Below are 22,473 nucleotides of genomic sequence, written 5' to 3'. Positions count from 1 at the left end.
TGATCTGTGTGGTAGTGACCATTTTCCCATCTATTTGTCACTGCCCCAGTGTCCTTCTTCTGGGCGCCTGCCCCGCTGGGCTCTCCACAGGGCTGACTGGCCGGCTTTTACTTCCGCTGCAACCATCGAGTCTCCCCCACAGGGTGATATAGACGAGGTGGTCTGTGTCTTAACCACGTCCATCATTTCGGCGGCCGCGGCTGCCATCCCCCGCTCTTGTGGACTCCCTCGGAGGAAGGCTGTACCCTGGTGGTCGCCGGAGATTGCTGAGTCTATTGGCGACCGTAGGCGGGCCCTCCAGCATCATAGGCGGCACCCGTCTCTTGAGACCCTCATCGCCTTTAAGAGGCTCCGTGCCTTCGCCCGTCGTCTTATTACACGGCGTAAGCAGGAGTGCTGGGAGCGGTATGTCTCATCCTTGGGCTCCCGTGTCTCCCCCTCGCTGGTGTGGTCCCGGATACGGCGGATTTATGGACACCAGACCCCTATGGGTGTCCCTGGGATCTCCTTGGACGGCGCTGTCTGCACGGACGCTGCCGCCATTGCTGAACACCTTGCTGCGCACTTTGCTCGGAGCTCTGCGACTGCAACTTATCCCCCCGCCTTTCGCTCTCTCAAGGAGCGAGCCGAGCGGACGCCGTTATCATTCCACACGCGTCGTTCTGAGAAGTACAATGCTCCTTTCAGCGAGCAGGAATTCCTCGCTGCCCTCGCCGATTGCCCTGATACAGCACCAGGACCAGACTGTATACACGCGCAGATGCTGAAGCATCTTTCCAGGGACTGCCAGCGACACATCCTCACCATCTTTAACCGCATTTGGAGCGAGGGCATGTTCCCGTCGCAATGGCGTGAGGGTCTTATTGTCCCCATCTTGAAGCCCGGTGCGGACCCACTGGCGGTGGACAGCTATCGTCCCATTACCCTCACCAACGTTTTGTGCAAATTGCTCGAACGTATGGTGGGGCGGCGTTTGTGTTGGGTCCTTGAGTTGCGCGGTCTCCTCGCTCCATCCCAGGGTGGCTTCCATTGGGGCCGGTCTGCAGCGGACAATTTGGTGCGGCTAGAATCTGCTATCCGTACGGCCTTTGCCTGACGTCAGCATCTCGTTGCTGTATTTTTCGATCTGCGGAAGGCGTATGACACCACATGGAGGCATCACATCCTTGCTACGTTGCATGAGTGGGGTCTTCGTGGTCGGCTCCCGGCTTTTCTTCAAACCTTTTTATTGCGCCGCTCTTTCCGGGTGCAAGTCGGTGCCGCCTCTAGTTCATCTTATACTCAGGAGAATGGGGTCCCGCAGGGCTCGGTGTTGAGCGTCTCCTTATTTCTAGTGGCCATTAATGGTCTGGCTGCAGCCGCGGTGTCGTTGGTGTCTCCTTCTTTGTATGCCGACGACTTCTGCATCTCCTTTAGCTCCACAACTACGGGAGTTGCCGAATGCAGGCTGCAAGTAGCCGTTTGCAAGGCAGCATTGTGGGCTCTGACTCACGGTTTTCAGTTCTCTGCAGCCAAGACTCGAGTTATGCACTTCTGCAGGCGTCGAACGGTCCACCCTCATCCTGAACTTTACTTCGACGGCCACCTGCTTGAAGTGGTGGACACTTGCCGCTTCTTAGGACTCGTGTTTGATGCCCGGCTCACATGGGTTCCTCATATTACTCAGCTGAAGCAAAAGTGCTGGCGGCACCTCAACGCCCTCCGCTGCCTGAGTCACACATCTTGGGGTGCGGATCGCTGCACGCTGTTGCGGTTGTACAGGGCCCTTGTGCAGTCCCGGCTCGATTATGGAAGCCTGGCCTATGGGTCTGCATCACCCTCAGTGTTGAAGTTGTTAGACCTCATACACCACTGTGGGGTTCGGCTTGCAACTGGCGCCTTTCGTACAAGCCCCATGGATAGTCTACTGGTGGAGGCCGGGGTTCCACCGCTGTGGTTTCGCCGCCATAGACTGCTCGCCGACTATGCTGTCCACGTGCATTGCTCACCGGGCCATCCCAATCGTCGCCTGCTTTTCCCTGTCACGGTCCTCCATCTGCCCGAACGGCGACCTCGGTCTGGGCTTTCCATAGCTGTCCGCGTAAAGTCCCTGCTGTCGGAACTGGGCTCCTTCCCTCTTCTGCCTCCCTTCTGGGTCCGTGCACCTACGCCTCCCTGGTGTTTGCCCCAGCCGTCCGTCCGTCTGGACTTGGCACAGGGACCCAAGGACTCGGTTCCGCCTGTGGCCCTCCGTCGCTGTTTTCTTGCGCTCCTCGCCTAATTTCCGGGCTCTGAGACTGTCTACACTGATGGTTCCCTGGTTGATGGTCGCACTGCCTACGCTTTTGCTCACGATGCCCATGTTGAACAGCGCTCCTTGCCGGCTGGCTGCAGTATTTTTACTGCAGAGCTGGTGGCCATATTGCGCGCTCTTGAGCATATGCGTTCCTGCTCAGGAACGTCCATCGTCATCTGTAGTGACTCCCTGAGCAGCCTCCAGGCCATCGACCGCTGCTATCCCTCCTCTCCTCTGGTGTCCTCTATTCGGGAGTCTGTTTCCACCCTTACCCACTCCGGAAGTTCGGTGGTCTTTGTTTGGACGCCAGGTCACATTGTCATCCTGGGGAACGAACGTGTCGACAGGCTGGCCAAAGGGGCGATCGCTGCCCCAGCTTTGGAGATCGGCCTCCCAGCTCGAGATCAGCAGCTGGTGTTGTGCCGTAAGGTACTTGGGCTGTGGACTGCTGACTGGCGTGGCATGACATCCCCGAATAAACTGCGGGCTGTCAAGGAGACGACCGATGTGTGGCGCTCCTCCCTGCGGGCTTCTCGCAGGGACTCTGTCATCCTGTGTCGGCTGCGCATAGGCCATACCTACCTGACACACGGTGATCTTTTGCGTCAGGAGCATCCCCCCCTGTGTCGGTGTGGGTTTCGGCTGACGGTCGCCCACATTTTGCTGGAGTGTCCCCGACTGCGCACCCTCCGGCAATCTTTGAATCTCCCGGGCACTTTGCCTTTGATTTTATGTGATGATGCCTCCATGGCTGACACTGTTTTAAATTTTATCCGTGGTAGTCCTTTTTATGGTTCCATTTAGGGGGGTCCTGCACCTTTCCCTTTCTGTGTCTTTTATCCTCGCGTCTCTCAATGTTTGTTGCTGTTTTGGTGTGTCGTCGAATGGTTGACTCTTTCCCTCCAGCCATCTCATCTTCTTCTGTTCCTTTCTGTCTGGTGTTCCTCTGTACTCTTCTTGTCTGTAGTGTTTGTTGCTGCAATTGTGTTCTTTTAGCGACTGGGGGGCGTCTCCTCCCCCCTTAGGTTTTTACCTGCTTCGCCGATTTTCGGCTCGCATGTTTTTGGAATGGGGGACTGATGACCTTCGCTGTTTAGTCCCCCTTAAACATCCCAACAAGCAACCAACCAACAGAATTTACTTATTTCTACATTTATAATAGCAAAACCTGTCTTCCTGTAGTCCAGTCATCTGGCTTACCCTGTTCTGGCAGGCCAACTGCCTGGTATTGACATGATGGTTGCCTTCCACACTGTCAATCACATTTTCCTCAAAGTCTGGTGTCTGAACATTTTGAGTATGTCCTTCATGATTTCCTGCTTCCTGAAATGACCCTGTCTTAGAGAAATGGCAAAACACTGTTGCAAAAATTGAATATAGTAGTTGTCAGCAGGTATAGGTCTCCTAATACAACCTTGCTGCCCACTGCCTGTCGCCATTTGCCTTTCCATAAGTAAACACAATGGGAGCCAGCTCTTGATTTGAATACGGAACCATTGTGTACAATGCTGTATCACATTCACTACAAGATGAGTCAGCAAGAGAAGTGGAACAGTACCACTCTCAAGGAGAAAACCATGCATACTGGAACTGTGGCTGTGTGGTACAGTGCATATTAGACCACAGTCTCTGTAACAAGTGTGTTTAAATGAAAGGTCTCTAGCATGGAAACCATGCATTTCTGGATATAAGTTCAGTAGATCTTATTTGTTCCATATCATCTCATAGATCAATCCCTATAGTTTGCACATGGTGGAAAAAATCACCCTGTATAAGAATGACAATACGAGAATGACTACGATGCTCCACATCATAAAATTATTGCCATATGGTATGCAGCGTAATGTGTGCTCTGAGTTGTTTTGGTTGTTCTTGTATTTATATTAAAGGATATTTGACTTGGGTATGAGAAAAAATGTTTATTATCATGCAACACAAACTGATTCTATATGTGATGACACACATTTCGTCAATATAGATCTACATCTGAAAGTGGGCATGTAGTGAAGCTTGCTGTCAGTACAAAATAGAGGTACAACTTATTCCAATTAATTAAACAGCATGTGGTGGGCAAAATAGTTTCTACTTACATACAGAAATCAGCAGCAGGAGAACACACACACACACACACACACACACAAACACACACAGGTTTAACTTATGCAAGCTTCCGTAGCCCCTTCTCATGGCAGAAGAGTTGAACAGGAAGGAAGAGGGGTGAAGGAGAAGGACTGGAGAGGTTTAGGAAAATGGGTACAGTCTGGAAAAGGCACCCAGAACCCCATGTCAGGGGAGGCTTACCAGATGGGATGAGAAAGAAAGACTGCTTGTTGGGGACAGCACTGGACGAGATTTGAAAATCTCAAAGCTTAAAGGTGGAAGATAGGGTAATGCACAAGACAGAGATTACTGCAGAAGGATCATACATGAGTTAATAAGAATGAAAAGCTAAGTTCATTGTATATAACAAAGGTGGGAGGGGAAATGGTGAAAAATAGACAGGTCATAAAATGAAAGTGCAAAAAGCTAAAATGGAATGATGAAAGGACTAGTTACTGTGAAGAAATACTGAGACAGCAGGAATTAACATAAATTAAGGCCAAGTTGGTTGCAAGAACCATGGGTATGTTGTGGTGCTAGTTTCTACATGTAGAGTTCTGAGAAATCGGTATCTGGGAGAAGAATCCAGATGGTGCATGTGGTGAAGCAGGCAACGAGGTCAGGGCTGTCATGTTGCAGAGCATTCTCTGAAACAGGGTACTGTGTGTTGCTAATGTACACCAACTGCCTATGTCCATTCATTCAGGCCAAACAGTGTTCACATAACAGCTGGTATATGACATGTTGTTTCCAGGGTGGCTCTCCCTTTGATAATGTATGTTTTGCCAGTTACAGGGCTATGATAGGTGGTGGTATAAAGGTGCATAGGGCAGATCTTGCAGTGGGGGCATTCACAGGGTTAGGAGCTATAGGGTAGGGCAATGGGTGCAGAAGGAGCATAGGGTCTGACAAGGATATGGCGGAGAGTGGGAGGGGGATGGAAAGTTATCCTAGGTGTGGTGGACAAAATCTCAGGCAGTATGGATCTCATTTCAGGGCCTGATTTTTGGAATTCATGGCCTTGCTGAAGTAACTGTTTAAGACATTCGAGACCAGAATAATACTGAGTGACAAGTGGTGTTCTTCAGTTTCATTCTTCATTGCCATATAATGTCGTCAATGTATATATTAAAAATCAGTGCAGAGAGGCTGCAACCTTGTCAAACTCTTAAATTAATAATCTTTGTGTAGCTGCAACTGGTTGATGGAAAGCCTAATGCATGACAGAAGAAGAAAAAGAAGAAGACAAGTACTGTGCTCCAAAGTTGTTTTTTGGAGGGATCTGCAGTAACAGAATTGGATGTGATTGCCAGAGAAATCTGATTTGAACTAGGCTGGTGGGGTAATTACATCCAGTGATGGCTGAGGTGAGAATGGTTGTGTATTGCTGTAAAGAGTTTGCATATGAACAAATACATTTGCCTCAAATGCCGAGGCTGTATGGGAGAGAAAGTTTGATGTGGAAAGGATGGCAACTGTAAAAATATAAGTACTGCTGTTTGTTAGTAGGTTTAATGTGGACAGCATTGTGTAGTTGACCTTCAGTGAGGATGAGGTCAATATCAAGGGAAGTGGCATGGGATTTGGAATAGGACCATCTGAAATGTAATTGGGAGAAGGTATTGGAAGATTCCAGGAATTTTAACAGGACTGCCCCACCATGAGTCCATATGGCAAAGATGTCATCAATGTATCTAAACCAAACCAGGGGCTGAAGGCTGATGGATTGCAGAAAAGCCCCATCCAAGCGACCCATGAAAAGGTTGGCATAGAAGGAGCCAAACTGGTTCCTGTGGCCATACCAGTGATCTGTGTGTGTGTCTGCCCCTCATAGATGAACTAATTACTGGTAAGTATAAAGTTGATTAAGGTGAGCAAGATGGTTGTCATAGGTTTGGAATCAGGTGGGCACTGACTGAGGAAATATTCAGCAGCATACCGACTATGTACATGGGAGATGTTGGTATAGGGGGAGATGGCATCAATGGTGACAAGCAAGATGCGTGGTAGGAGTGGGATGGGCACAGATTTCAGACAATCTGGGAAATGGTTGGTATCTTTAATATAGGAGGAAAGTCTTTGGACTGTGGGTTGCAGGTGATGATCAACTAAGGCAGATATACATTTGGTGGGTTCTTTGAAGCCAACAACTATAGGATGGCCAGGATGATTGGGTTTGTGGATCTTAGGAAGAAGGTAAAAGGTGAAGATACATGGTTTGTGTGGGGAAATCATTTCATGAAATGAGATCCATTCTGCCTGAGATTTTGCCCACCACTCTTAGAATAGCTTTTCGTCACCCTCCCAATCTCTGCAATATCCTTGTCAGACCCTATGCTCCTTCTGCACCCATCTCCCTATCCTATGGCTCCTACCCCTTTGACCATCCCTGCTGCATGGCTTGCCATATGGACCCTCCTACCGCCATCTGTACCAGCCCCATTACTGGCAAAACATATACTATCATAGGGAGAGCCACCTGTGAAATGAAACATGTCATATACCAGCTGTTATGTAAACACTGTTCGGCCTTTTACATCAGCATGACTACCATCCAGTTATCAGATAGGATGAAGGGGCATAAGCAGAGGGAGTACATCTGCAGCACACACTATCCTGTTGTAGAGAATGCTCTACAACTTGACAGGCATGACCACGGTGCCTATTTCACAACAAGTACCATGTGGATTCTTCCCCCAGACACCAATTTCTCAGAACACTGCAGGTGGGAACTAGCACTTCAGCATGTCCTTGGTTCTTGCCACCCACGTGTTCTTAATTTACATTAACTACTTCCATCTCAGCATCTCTTCACAGTAACTGCGCCTTTCTTTACTCCATTTTAGTTTTCTAATTCTTTCATTTTTTGACGTGTCTATTTTTCACTGTCCTCCTCCCACCTCTGTTACATACAATGCGCTTAACTTTTCACTCTTATTAATTCATGCACAGTGTTTTAGCAATAATCTCTGTCTTGCGTCTGCCATCTTTAAGCTCTCAAACATGGAAAATCCAAGATCGAATGTAACAATACCAGAGAAGGAAAGTTGCTACTCACCATATAGCGGAGATGCTGAGTTGTGATAGGCACAATAAAAAGATTCACACAGTGCAGTGTGGTCTCAGCTCTCTGAGACTGAGACTGCAGAGTGTGTGTTGTGTGTGTGTGTGTGTGTGTGTGTGTGTGTGTGTGTGTGTGTGTGTATGTGTGTCTACTGCTGACAAAAGCCTTAATGGCTGAAATCTTTAATTGTGTGAATCTTTTTATTGTGCCTATCATGACTCAGCATCTCTGCTATATGGTGAGTAGCAACTTTCCTTCTCTGATATTGTTATCTTTAAGCTCTCAGCTTTTTAAATGTCATCTGGTGTAGTCCCCAACAATCAGTCTTTTCTTCTCATTCTGTCCATTAAGTCTCCTCTGACTCGGGGTTCTGGGTGACTTTTCTGAGCTGTACCCCTTTTGCTAAACCTCTCCAGTCCTCCTTTACCCCTCTACTTTCCCCTTCAACACTTCTGCCAGATGAAGGAGCTACTGGCTCTGAAAGCTTGCATAAGTTAAACCTTTTTGTGTGGTACATTCTCCTGCCGCCACTTGGTGAGTGGGTTTTTTTTATCTATTGAATTACATTATGTTGTCAAAAACTGATTATTTTCATTGTTATATTTATATACATTGTATTTGAAATATTTTTCTGTATTCATCTTATTGAAGCATAACATTTTTATTCAGTTTATTTCTTTTTTGACAAAATGAAAAGTTATTCCTACAGTTAGTTTCATTCTCTAGGAGAAAAAGTTTCTTCCTCCAGTTTTATTAAGTTAGTCTAAACTTAGAGTGGAGGCAGATAAGTATTGGTTCTCAACACCAACTTACGTCTCCAAGAACATAACTTTTATGCGACTTCATTTTGCAAAATATAACAAGTCACAACATTTTATTGTGCCCTGCTTAACTATGGAGTTCCAATTCTGTATTTGTTCTAAATTTGTTTATTTTTTTCAGAATGCAGACTATATCAGAGAAGGCCTTGGTGAGATGATGGTATACAGTGGTAAACGAAGAAAGGGCTATGTTTATGGTGTAAGTAATCAATTCAAAAACATTTACGTAATTTTAAACATATTTAGTACAGGAAAGTGCAGTTGTTACTAAGAATCAAATGATTGGTTTAGAAAAGGATAACCGTAATACATCAAAGTAGGAAAGTGTGATTTTTATGCTCAGTAATAGAGTCACTTAAAATGTTATTAGAGCAGAGACAGCAGCAGAGTGATTCATGGGTTTGTATATAAGGTCCAAACAATTATTCAAATGTGTTCAGTTAGATATGTACGTGTGTATGGGCCGGGGTTTGGAGGGGCGGTGGGGGGGGGGGGGGAGTACTTGTATACTGGATATATTATCTTCTTTGTACCACAGGGAAAAAGAGTCATGAAAGTGTAGCAAGTTGTTACTTTCTGTTTCTCTTGTCTCCTGCTCAGCACCATTTCTGTCTGATAAGTAATGATATATTGTTGTGCACTGCATTCTGAATTTTTGTTTGGTTTCATTGGATTGAAGGGATTTTAGCATCTACATACAGTGATTCGATTTCTATTTGTTTCTGTTCAGTTATTTTGTGTTGGAAGATGATGTTTGAAACACAGGACAAAATGCTCTAATGCACCATAGTGTAACAGTGTTCAACTGCTTAAGGCCATGAATATCCCCATTCAAGTAGAATACTTTCTTATATGGCTTACTAGTGAACTGCTAATGACGACTACCATAATGTAAAACATCATTTGCAATCATATATAATTTGTTTATCAAATTCATGTATTCTTCTCAAGCATGCTGTCTTCAAGGCATTAGTGTAAATCACTATGGAATTTCATGTGCATATTCTATGTTAGAAGTAACTTTTTTCATGGCATTGAATGATCCAGAGTGATTTGTACTGTTATATAAATCATTGTATATTTACATTTTTACAGTTTAAGGCTGATCCTATGGCTTCTGCAAAATTCTGTGGAAATGTTCAGCCCATGGATTTTTATTCAGGCACTGGTGATGTTGAAATAACCTTCATAGCATCTTCTGATGTTGCTCGTGGTTTTAAACTCATATATTCCTCAACAGGTATGTCTAATAAAGCTGCATAATGTAACTAAGAATTTGCATGCTATACTGCAAAGGTTATCAATAATTTTCTGTTAAAGAATTACTGTCAAAGATTCTTGGGAAAAGTTTAACAGAGAAATTATACCTAATGAGTTTTTGTGCAGTGTCAGTAGAAGTATCAGATAATGAAGTGGATGCATGAAGACTGAAAACGTTAAAAATCTGGGAACACTTTCAATTACTTATTGTGCAAGAACCGAACATTATACAGATATCATACATATGTCACTTTGAAGAAAAACCATGAAAGTTGGTTTTTTTTTTTTAGTTGCAAACATGGCAAGTGTGTGTTGGAGTTCAACAAAAACAAGTGTGCTACAGATGTTCAGTGGATGCTTAGAACAAGTACAGTAAGAAGCCACCAACAAGGAAGGCCATTTACCACTGGCACAACAAATTCACTATAACGGGTTGCTTGTGCTGGCAAAGAGAAGTGGACATCCCAGTGTGAGTGAAGTGAACGTGGAGCATGTACAAGAGACATTCACAAGGAGTCCAAAGAAACTGATGCGTCGTGCATCCCATGAACTCGACATGGCTCCTATGACAGTGTGTAAAGTCCTACAACAGAAGCTTTCTATGAAACCATTCAAATTGGAGCTAGCTCAAAAGCTGCTACATCGATGGATCAGCCATGCTACAGAAGGGGACAGCTGTTCCATGAAATGGCCTCCCCAATTACCAGATCTCTCTCCATGTGTCTTTTTTCTGTGGGGACACATTAAAGATCCAGTGTATGTACCACCTCTACCACGTGACATAGCAGAGCTCCAGGAGATAATACGGGAAGTGACTGCCACAGTCGATGATGACATGTTGGGTTAGGTATGGCAAGAATTTGATTACTATATTGACGTCTGTCGGGTCACTCATGGTTCACATATTGAATGTTTGTAAAAAAAAAAAATCTTTCAGAGTTTCTCTTCAAAATGCAATATGTATGACATCTGCATAATGTTTAGTTGTTGTTCAACAGATAAGTGAAAGTGTTCCAAGACTTTATGTACACCCTGTATATATATTCTGAATGCTTGGCATGGAAACATTATGCACATTGCTCTTCTGTTTAAAAGATCATGTGCAAAGCATGTATAGGGCTTGTTGAAGGCCCACATCCTGTCAGAATTAATATCTTTTACTTCACAGTGCAGAGTTTGATTTTGGCTGTAGTTAATACTATCTTCACTGTAAGCCTTATCTACAATTATTGTAGCTGAAAGCAGTGCATGTTGTACCAGCAATACACATGAAAAGTACCTGCAGCAACTAATTTTGCTGACATTCGACAGTTTACTATTAAATGAACTGAATTTATTGGCATGGAGTAGAAGGAAAGGCTGGAAATTCCAATGTAAAGTATGGCCGAACATGCTTTACGGATGTTAAAGGTGATACCATATGCGAAAAATTGCTGATTAGCAGCAAGGAAGTGCTAAAAATGCAACAATGTCACAGCTTTTGAAGCACAGAACTGAATGTCAACGTTAGCAATGAACCACAAAAAACTCATCCCATCACTCAATTTTAAAAGTAGAGAGTTTAAAAAAGTCATCATCATGAAAAGTAATTGCAAAGTGCAGGTGCCATATTAAAGTACTTTTTAAAAAAATGAAATATCAGAATTTAAATGGCTTGTTTAGTTAAGGTGTGGAGTACTGTGGGAATTCTTATTTGAGATTTAGCATGTAACAACTCTCTGCTTGTAAGAACAGCAGAATGTATGGCCTGTTAGCTTCATCTCTCTCAGATCTAAAAACAGCAGTACTACCATACTAGTTGGGATCTCAGTTGACCCTGTTTGGTCATACTGTAGGTAGACCAGTGACAGTGGAACTGTTTGTAGGCAGCAAGTCATTGGGCATTCTTTACTTCAGGATCGAAGAATGTGAAAACTGTAGGATCATCTTCTCAATAAATATGAATAGGTGGAGTTTGTGCTACACTGGCAGCAAGACGTGGGTCTTAGAGAACATCGTTATTCCTGATTTGCTACAAATGGAATTATGCACCAAATAATGTGTGACAAATTTACATCATTAAAGTTTCAGTAAAAACAGGTATGCTTCACATGGAAACAAGGTGTTTGGTCAGGTGAAACATGGTTTCTGACAGATTACAGCAACAGTGATGCAAGCACTTTTCATGTAAGACGAAAAAACAAGCTGGTCACAGAAACCATAGAATGTACACCGACAACTGGTAGCAGCATGTCACTAGGAGGATATTGGAGACTTACGATTATGAATTTTACATAAGGCATCTTGAAAGCCATACTGTATCAATAAAGTTTCTGTTCACTTGACACATCTCTATGGCTGATATTGTCCCCAGCAGGTATAACATTTTTCAATAAGACAGTTACCCACAGAAGTGCATTATTGTGTTACACTGATGCAAGAACCAAGGTGATGTACTCCTATTGAAAATATGGGCCCAAAATTTGCTTATATCAATCTTATGAAGTACGCTTTGGATAATGTTTAACATAATCTCAGGGGTGATTCACACCCTCCATATAATTTGCGTAACACATTTGAAAAGAATAATCTTCATTTGTCAAAAAATGGTTGTTTTTGAACTGAAATTTTTCAAAGGCTTACATCATACTATAACATAATTCCAATATCAGCTGTTACATATGTACGTGGACTATAACATAATTCAAATATCAACTCTTACATAGGTTCACGGAGTTGAAATGAACTATTTTTACAAGTAAACATTAGAAGTCTTTATTTTAAACAAACCAGCAGTGGCTCAATAGATTCAGAGACATTCCCTTTCAATGTAAGCCTATCAGCTTTAGTTGAGAATTTGTCAGCATCAGGAGAGTTGTTTTGTACTGATCTGAAGAATGAGTAGGGGAGTGTCAGATAAAAGATTTTTCTAAATGATATGTTCTCAACATGATAGTTTTTGCTTTGTTTTAAGTTTTCACAATAAAACGTGTGACTTTCTTTCATGAAGTATGGATCTTTTCATTTATTAATTCCTCTCAGTCTCATTTGTGTTAAACACTAGTGCTCTCCTCCCTATTTGATCCTTTATATTTCATTTTACGAGCAAGTTATGTGTGTACAGTGAAACTCCTGCAGAGTTTTACAATTTTTCTTACATCTTTGATTAATATTTAATCAGTAATTATTAGATGTTGTACAGTAATTAAATACTGCACTGTGTTGTTATTGGTGTGCTTCCTGTGTAACCATACAAATTCAAAAAAGACAGAGAAGAGAATCTATTTACAGCTTCTAAAAGAAGGCTGATGGCAGTTACTTTTTAGTTCTTAATACTTTAAAACATTACATTCATTGCAAACATGGGGAAGAGAGGAACCTGGGAAAAGAGAACTTCATACAACAAGAAAGCAAGCATAAGTTATTAAAGACAAAGGATGCTGTGACGTGCCAGATTGAAAGCCACTCTCAAAATTCTATCAAAAGTAATGTGTATTTTGAGTTGAATAGTGGGTGTTACATCATCATCAGGTTAACTTGTTTCCTAAGCCATATTTATTCTTAGATCCTGACTTGGAATTACTTTTCTTCATTTCTGAATCTATCTGTCATAATCTTTCTATGATTAGTTTGTGGTGGAAGGATGCTAGTAGTCGCACCACTCGCATTGGATTGTTAATACTTGGGTGAATTTCTAAGTAAACCCTCAGTATTGAGAAGCACTGTGCACTGCTAATATTATAGTTGTTGTCATGGTTCCACAGAACAAGCAAGGTACAATTGGCCATAAGTTGCATTTTAGCAAAGCCAAGCTTTCCAAGTCAAACATCAGCAGAACAGGACAAGCGTTACTCCTTTGTAAAGAGATGAAGATCTTATTAGATACTATATAACAAGAGAAATGGTACTACCATCCTTAATATTACAGAATCTCATACCACCATAATGATTCTGTTGGAAGACAATATGTACAACTGTCTAAAATGTAATCCTGATCCATGACATAACACAAAAATGGCAGAGTTATTAAATAATTATGGCCCACAAGTACATAGTGTGTTCCAGCTAAACAAAAAAAATTTAAATCTGTAGCTCTAGCATCAGGCAAACATGTAAATTATAGACATGTTTATAAATATAAATAATGTTTTGAACCTTTCTGTGGTTAAAAAGGTACTTTGAAGTGTTCCATGTTAACTGTGGTTTAAGACTGTGACATCCTTAAATTTCTAAGCCAACAGAGCTCTTGACCGATGCTTTGCTGTTGTTTTCAGTCTTAAAATTTGTTTAATACAGCTCCTAATGTTCACCTATCCTGTGCGAGCAAGTGTCTTCATCTCTTCTGAGCTATTGCAACTTATATCGATTTGAACCTGCTTACTGTAGTAGATCAGATAACGACATATGGCCGAATTGCCTGGGACATCATGGGGTGGGAAAAATGAATGAAAATGGCCAGAGACTGCTTGAAGTTTGCTGCTTTTATGGGCTCTGTATCACAAACACATATTTCCAGCTTAAGGATCAGCACAAGGTGTCTTGGAGACACCCGCGCTCTCATCACTGGTATCAACTTGACTTAGTCATAGCTAGGCGTACTGGTCTCAAAAATGTGCTACTGACATGAAGTTATCATAGTGCTGATTGCAACACAGACCACGCCCTAGTGGCATGCACATTGAGGCTCACTCATAAGAAATGCCGCCACGCTAAACCGAGAGGTCATCCCCGTATCAACACAGATCATGTTCATGACACACAAAGAAAGCAGGATTTTGCCAGTAATTTTGAAAGTGCTTTCCCAGTAAACATGCAAGCAGAAAGGAATGTTGATAAGAAATGGGAAAAACTCTCGGGTGCAATCTACAACTCAGCAGTATTGGCCTATGGAATAAAAGGAAAAAGAAATAAGGACTGGTACGAGCAAAATTTGGAAGAAATGGAACCAGTCACTGAGACTAAACGGAAAGCCGTGTATGCTTCCAAAAGAAACCCAAATGAAAGAACTCGAGATGACCTACGAAAAGCAAAGAACAGGGCACAGCAAACATCCAGGAGATGCACAAATAACTACTGGCTGAATTTATGTGCAGGTATACAGAAAGCGGCCGACTCTGGGAATGCTAAGGCAATGTATGATGGTATTAAGAAAGCAATTGGACCAACTGTCAGAAAAACAGCTCCTCTGAAGTCCAAGACGGGTGAAGTCATTACTGATGAAGGCAAACAAATGGAACGCTGGGTTGAACACTACCTCGAGTTGTATGCAGCCAAGAATGAAGTTAGCAAGGATGCATGTGACGCCATCAAACAAATGCCAGTTATGGAAGAACTAGATGCAATGCCTACTATGGAAGAACTTAGTAGAGAAATAGATTCTCTTGCCCCAGGTGAAGATGGGATCCCAGCAGAGGTTATTAAGTATAACAAGTCTGTCCTTCTCAAACATTTATATTCACTTATCACAACCAGCTGGGAAGAAGGTTATGTCCCGATGAGTATGCGGAATTCGAGGATAGTTACTCTATATAAACAGAAAGGGAACAGAAGTGACTGTAACAATTACCGAGGCATTTCATTACTAAGTGTAGCCGGGATAGCTTATGCAAGAGTCATCCTAATGTGATTACAGATATTAGCTTCCAGAATCTACCCAGAATCTCAGTGTGGCTTCAGGCCCAGCCGATCAACCGTAGATATGATCTTCTCCTTAAGACAGCTACAAGAGAAATGTCGTGAGCAGCAGAGGCCACGTTATATTGCTTTCATTTACCTTCTTAAAGCGTTTGATTTAGTGAGCAGAAATGGGCTTTTCAAACTGTTGCAGAAGATTGGATGCCCACCTAAACTACTGCAGATAATTGTCTCTTTCCATGAGAAAACACAAGCAACAATTTGCTTCAATGGTAAAACATCAGAAGCATTCCCTGTTAATAGCGGTGTGAAACAGGGGTGTGTGTTAGCTCCTACATTATTTGGGATTTTCTTTTCCCTTCTGCTCAGATTTGCCTTTGAAGACTGTGAGGAGGGAGTGTATCTACATACGAGGTCTGATGGAAATCTTTTCAACATTGCTCGCCTCAAGCCCAAGACCAAAGTAAATACAGTTGTTATCCGTGAGTTGTTATATGCGGACGATGCAGCTCTAGTAGCGAACACAGAAGATGAGCTGCAGTATATAATCAACAAATTATCAAATGCTTGTGAAAAGTTTGGTCTACTCATCAGCCTTCAAAAGACTAAGATCATGGCGCAGAGCACTACCAACCTTTCATCCATTAGCATTGATGGCAATCCTCTCCAGATAGTTGATGACTTTACCTACTTGTGATCCACAATATGTAGCAACTTGTCCATGGACACTGAACTTACTAACAGAATCGCAAAGGCATCATCTGTCATGGCTAGATTGAAAAACAGAGTATGGAACAACAGACTGCTTACCACATAAACTAAATTAAAAGTCTACAACAGTTGTATTATAAGCACCCTTCTCTATAGCTGTGAGACATGGACAACTCTTTCTAGGCATGAATCTCGACTCAACAGCTTCCATCTCCGCTGTCTCCAGAAGATCCTTCAGATCTCTTGGAGAGATAGAGTACCCAACACCGAAGTCTTTCATCGTGCAAGCACAACCAGCATCTTTGCACTCCTGAGTCATTGACGTCTAAGATGGTTGGGACATGTCAGGTGCATGGATCCTGAATGGATACCGAAACAGCTGCTGTACGGCGAACTTCAGGAAGGTGTGAGGCCAGTGGGATGATCGCATCTTCGTTTCAAGGATGTCTGCAAGAGAGACCTGACCAAGACCAGAATCAATCCAAGTCGCTGGGAAAGCATTGCAGATGACCGTGTCAAGTGGCGAGTAACTGTGCGCAATGGCGTCAAGCTCTCAGAGGACGAATGCACACAGGAACAAATCAGGAAGAGGACAAAGCGAAGAGACAGAGTGGCTTCTGTTCGAAGTCTCTCAAATTTCACATGTCCAAACTGCAGTAGGGACTGCCACTCTTGAGTGGGACTTTTTAGCCACAGCAGACGCTGCAGACTCTGAACCAAGCATGCTACACCATCATCCCTCAAGGATGGACGGATGCCATTTTTACTGTAGTTAAGCCTTGGTTTTCCTCTTCACATTTCATCCTGCTCCCCCATCCCTTCTTCCACCCCTCACCACACTTATTCCTCCCTTCATAACCAAACTGACTACTGCTTGATGCCTTATGACATGTCCTGTCAACCAGTGCCATGCTGTCCATTACATTTCTTTTTTCCTCGTTTTGAGTCAGTACCTCTTACTAGCAATCTCGGTACCCATCTAATCTTGAATATGGTTTTACACTTAAGGATCTTAATAATTCTGAGCGAATGTTGTCTATTCCAGCTGCCTTTTTTTGGATTAGGTCTTTCAGTTCTTCATCAGATTCTTCTTGCAGTATCATATCTCGCACTTCACCTTCATATACTTCTGTTTCCCTTTCCATAATCTTGTCTTCAAGATAGTTTCCTTTGCACTGGTCTTCAGTACACTCCTCCCACCTTCCAGGCTTCCCTTCTTTGCTTAGTACTGTCTTGCCATCTGAGATTTTATATTCATACAGCTACTTCTCTTCTCTCCAAAGGTTACAGCTACTTCTCTTTTCTCCAAAGGTTTCTTTAATTTTTCTATAGGTTTTCTACATTTAATATCATCAATTTTTTGTTTCAGGTTGTAATCGTAATTATTCCCATGTGCAAGGACGTATCCGACTCGACAAATTTACATCATCTGGATGTACAATAATGATTTCAGCACCGGAGAATAGTACAGTATCTCTGTATGTATCTGACTTTTATATCGGTAGAGACTGCAATGTAGACAGTATGAAAGTGAGTATAAATTCTTGTAATGTGAAAATGAATCTCAAATTTGCAGTTTAATTGAACCAAGAAGAAGTAGTTTCTAATTACTTTAATGTTGTTGCTTCTAAAGTGTGGAACTCCTAAAACAATGAACAAAGCTAACAAGTTGCAAAACAAAGGTTTATTAGCCCTTGACCTAGCTTTTGATATGTCTAAAAATATCTTCTTCAGAAGGAGTGGGCCTTGTTATTTCACATGATGGTTCATTAGATTAGCTATTTTTAGAAATATCTCAAAAGATTGTTACTGGAGCCACTCTATAGCAATTCTGGACATGTGGGGTGTTGCACTGTCCTGCTGGAGTTGCCCAAGTATGTTGGAATGCATATTGGACATGAATGGATGCAGGTAATCAGGCAGGATGCTTGCTTACATGTCACCGCTTAGAGTCATATCAAGGCGTATCAGGGGTCCCATAGCACTCCAACTCTCTCACCCCACACCATTACAGAGCCTCCGCCAGATTGAATAATCCCCTGCTGACATGCAGAGTCCATGGATTCATGAGATTGTCTCCACATCTGTACATGTCCATCTGCTCAATACAATTTGAAATGAGACTCATCTGACCAGGCAACATTTTTCCAGTTATCAGCAGTCAAATGTTCATGTTGAAGCTTTTTGTTGTACAGTCATCAAGGGTACATGAGTGGGCCTTTGGCTCTGAAAGCCCATATTGAAGATGTTTCCTTAAATGGTTCACACGCTGACACTTGTTGACGGCACAGCACTGAAATCTGGTGCAATTTGTGGAAGAGTTGCTCTTCTGTCACATTGACTGATTCTCTTCAGTCATTATTGGTCCTTTTCTTGCAGGATCTTTTTCCAGCTACAACAATGTTGGTGATTTGATGTTTTATCAGATTTCTGGTATTCTCGGCACACTCATGAAATGGTCATATGGCAAAATCCCCACTTCATGACTACCTCGGACGTGCTGTGTCCCATTGCTCGTGTGGTGACTATAACATCATGGTCAAACTCACTTAAATCTTGATAACCTGCCATTGTAGCAGCAGTAACGGATCTAAGAACTGCACCAGACAGTTGTTGTCTTATATAGGCATTGCCGACCATGGCACCATTTTCTGCCTGTTTAGATATCTCTGTACTTGAATATGCATGCCTATACCAGTTTCTATGGTGCTTCCGTGTAATTGAATTTACTTGGCTGTGCATGCCATTTTCTGTTCTGCATGGCTGTGAGTGTTGCTGAGAAACTGCAGATATGCTGCTGCACCTCTTGAAACATCTGATACGTCACTTCTATAGAATAATTCTTGGCCTTTCATATTATGTATGTTTGTGTCATGTGTACTTTGCATATTATGAAATCAATTTACAGTTACTTGGCTGTGCATGACATTTTCTGTTCTGTGCAACTGCAAGTGTTGCTGAGAAACTGCAAGTTCTTTGAAACATCTGATACATCAGTTCACTGGGATAATTCATGCCCTTCAAATTATATATATTTGTGTCATTTGTCTTGCATACATTAGGAAATCAAATTGTCTCTATTAGATTGACTCATAAGCAAAAATGAACCAGGAGCAGATAAAAGCTGTTGAGCTTTCCAACATTACAAAAAAGAATAGATAATGTGTTGGCAACAGTGTTGAAACACGGACAACATTCTGTTATACACATTTACCTGCTCGTATGCCTAAATGTACTTGTATGGCCTTAACCATCAGGCATTTCTGCCTGCCAGATGTAAATTGCTGCCTTGTCAGTCATAAATGTACGCCCATAACCAACTGGATGCTCTACCTGCCGGGCATACATATATGCCCATAGCCACAAAATGGTTAAGGTTCACCTAAACTTTAAGAACAATTCAAACATATCAGCCTTTACAAATCTTTTGTGTGTGTTTGGCATATAGCATTTCAGCAGTGGATAGTAAGGAAAGAATGAATCCTTCATCTAATGGCTCTTCACCCACCTGTCCTGATACCTTTTGGGTATGACCAAATTCTAGTTCTCATCTGCTATCCTAAAGTATCTGAATTTGTACAAAGTGAAGAAGGTGTACCTGAATTAATTGTACTTAGCCTTATGATGATGAAGTATTGACAATAGTTCCCCCAGGCTCCTGCATCTTCTTCTTGTACAAGCGTGTAAAAATACGCTCTGGTAGTAGATTTAAGTTGATGTTTACCTTTAAGTAAATAGTAGTGGTCATGATGTCATTTTCCACTAGATGGTTTAATTGTAGGTTTTGGCACTTTTTCAATCAATTACAGTATTCACATATCTTAGTGATGACTACAAATATAGGGTGACCCTTTAACATACATCTGCTTTTGAGCATCCCTGACAACCAAGTGCATCATCTGCACTGATACGTCAAATACCTCGTAAAACCTCCAGGTCAGGCTGGAGTTGTTATTTTGGTTTTTGTTTACACACTTTTGACACAAGTTAATATCATTACAAAAACTAGAAATCTATGAAACATGCAGGTGAGAATAATGCTTATTGTAACTATTGGTAATTATTTATGAGTATATGATGTTTATATGGTCTTGACAGTGGTATACTTCATTTGATTTTGGTGTGTTTTCCACTCTGATTGTCGAACAGGTGTTTTGCAGTTTTGCATTTTTCTATGAATAGGTTAATCTGTTTTGTGTTTCATATCAGGAGTTACATGTAATAAGAGTAATTTTAGTTTGAACAGTTTTGTGAATCGACTTGCTTTTTAATTCAAAATTATGATGAAATTTTCATATTTCAAACTTAGCTGTTTTCTATGTGCGATAGAACTGACAAAAATTACAAAGAATTTTAGTATCTCTGTCTCTTAAGTTTTTGGATGAGACATAAACATCCAAAAGATAATTTAATTAATAATTTAAAAGTATTGCACAATTTGCAATTTTTGTCTTTTGGTTTGTTATTGAAATTAACATGGCTATTTCTACAATGTTAGTACTCAGAGTTTTGTTAACATATAATATGCATATCGTCTATTTCAAAATTTATGTTTTCTTGATAATTGTATAATTGAAAATTTGGCTGTAAGCCTACATTAAAGATAATTTTTGATAAGCTGTAAAATCTGTATTATATTTCTTGTCTATAGAATTTATAGGGTGTAAGATGTCATCTGTCAAAATAATGTGTGAACAACTTAGAGAGATTGTAAAGATGAACTAGAAAGCATTACCGAATCTACTGATACAATGTCCATAATGTTATAACCAGTAATGGAAAAGAAAGTGAAGATATTTGTTACGTTCATGATATTAGTGGTTTCTACTTCATGTCACACATCTTCAGAAATTGCTTTTTCAGCATGAATCAGCTAATACCATCCACAGTTTATCTCAAATGTGCAATACAAGCATCTCAGTTCCCATTGACCTACCAAGGAACAAACGTGTATTTGTCATCTGATATTTCATAGATTCCAGAGATCACAATGTTCAGTGATCTTGTCCTGAATGGCTGACTGAGCTGACACAATGGCTAAACACTGGACCCTAATGTGGTAAAACTGGGACTGGTTTCTCCACCCAGGCACCCAGATCAAGGGTTTCAGTAGTTCCCATGAACAGCTTAAGACAAATGCTGGAATGGATACTTTGAAAAGGATACAACTAATTTCCCTCCCCAAACTGGGCTTGTGCTTTGTCTTTAATTGTATCATTACTCATAAATCTTTTATTCTTAATCTTCTTTCCTTCTTGTCATGAAGGAAATCCCTCAAGAGGGTGAAAAAAAGTTAAAATATACACTATAAATTGAACCAGATGTCAGATATCACATATTGATCTAACATTAAATTGCTATAAACCATTTCTGCTTGCTCTGGCTAAATATAGTAGTGGAATTAACAGGAAGCTGCAACATTCAAAGCAGTTGCATTTGCCCAGTGAAATAACTGCTGTTGTTAGCTAAAAATGTTGTCATACTGATATTTGTCACCAAACAACAGTTATATATGGGTCATAAAAATAAAGATATGTTTTGCAGTGAAAGCAACTAAGCAAACTCTACATTGAAATAATTTCCTCCTTTGCAGTGTGGATGTATAAATCACAGTGCAACTGAAGCTAATTGTTATTATTAACATTAAACACCATTATGGAGAAATGTAAGGAGAAATGAGAATAAAAATTCCAAAATATTTGGATGGGTCTCTGAGAGTTGTATAATTATCTGCTTTGCACAGCATTCCTATTACCCCCTTTTGCTGAATGAATACCTTCTTTATTTCAGCTGTAATGCACCAGACTATAATTCTGTAAGACAACATTGGAGGAAAAATATACAAAACAGGTGAAACTGAGTTTATCTTTACATAAGCTCTGTTTTGTTGAGATTTTTATCGAGCAGGGCCCCAGTGAATTTACACATATTTTTTCATTCAGTGTTTGATCATTGGTCTCTTGCATAATTGTGATCCCTGAAACATCAAGACTTACTATTTCCTATAAACCCTTATGGCCTCATCTATTATCTGTGCTCAGATTGACGTCTGGAGTACTTTAGTCGTGTCTTGAGCAAACATTAGTTTTTGAATAGATCTTTAAAGTCATGGGACATCATTAATGTAGATGAGGAACAGGAGCAGATCTAATATTGAACATTTGACACTCTCTATTTCATGGCCCCCTCTTCTGTATATTGTTCCTGTGGTACAGTTTGACAGTGCCACTGGTTTCCATAGTCAATGTGTGACTCCGTCCATATGGGAGGAATGTCATAACATTTTAGATTCTCAAGTAAATAAAAACGGAGAAAGGCAACTATTCACTGGTATTTGCTTGATATGAAGCACATAGACACACTTAACAAGATAGCTAACTTTCAAGATACTGCCCTTTTTCTAGTATAAGGACACACACACACACACACACACACACACACACACACACACACACACACACACACACCCGCGCGCGCATGGCAGCATTTGAAATCACATTCTAGGTAACTCTCCTGCAGCACTGAGCACTTCGTTTCTGCTGGAAAAAGCATTACAGATTCCTGTAGGCTTTTGTGTAAAAAATTAAAAATTCTAAAAATGCCTCCATGTATATCTTGTAGATATTACA

The 22,473-nt window shown here is 41.5% G+C and overlaps 1 protein-coding gene across 1 annotated transcript in view; it reads left to right on the top strand.

The window, feature by feature from the left end:
• Positions 1-22,473, top strand: part of LOC126204186 (cubilin-like) — a 1,516,445-nt gene that overhangs the window by 1,441,222 nt on the left and 52,750 nt on the right. Inside the window, exons 63-65 of the mRNA XM_049938590.1 lie at positions 8,382-8,459; positions 9,356-9,500; positions 17,214-17,374. Of these exons, the coding sequence (XP_049794547.1) occupies positions 8,382-8,459; positions 9,356-9,500; positions 17,214-17,374 (384 nt within the window). The remainder of the gene's footprint in view (positions 1-8,381; positions 8,460-9,355; positions 9,501-17,213; positions 17,375-22,473) is intronic.

Source organism: Schistocerca nitens, chromosome 9 (genome assembly GCF_023898315.1).
Source record: "Schistocerca nitens isolate TAMUIC-IGC-003100 chromosome 9, iqSchNite1.1, whole genome shotgun sequence".
Lineage (NCBI taxonomy): Eukaryota > Metazoa > Arthropoda > Insecta > Orthoptera > Acrididae > Schistocerca > Schistocerca nitens.
The sequence above is the reverse complement of the archived record's forward strand: the minus strand, read 5'-3'. Positions and strand labels throughout refer to the sequence as shown.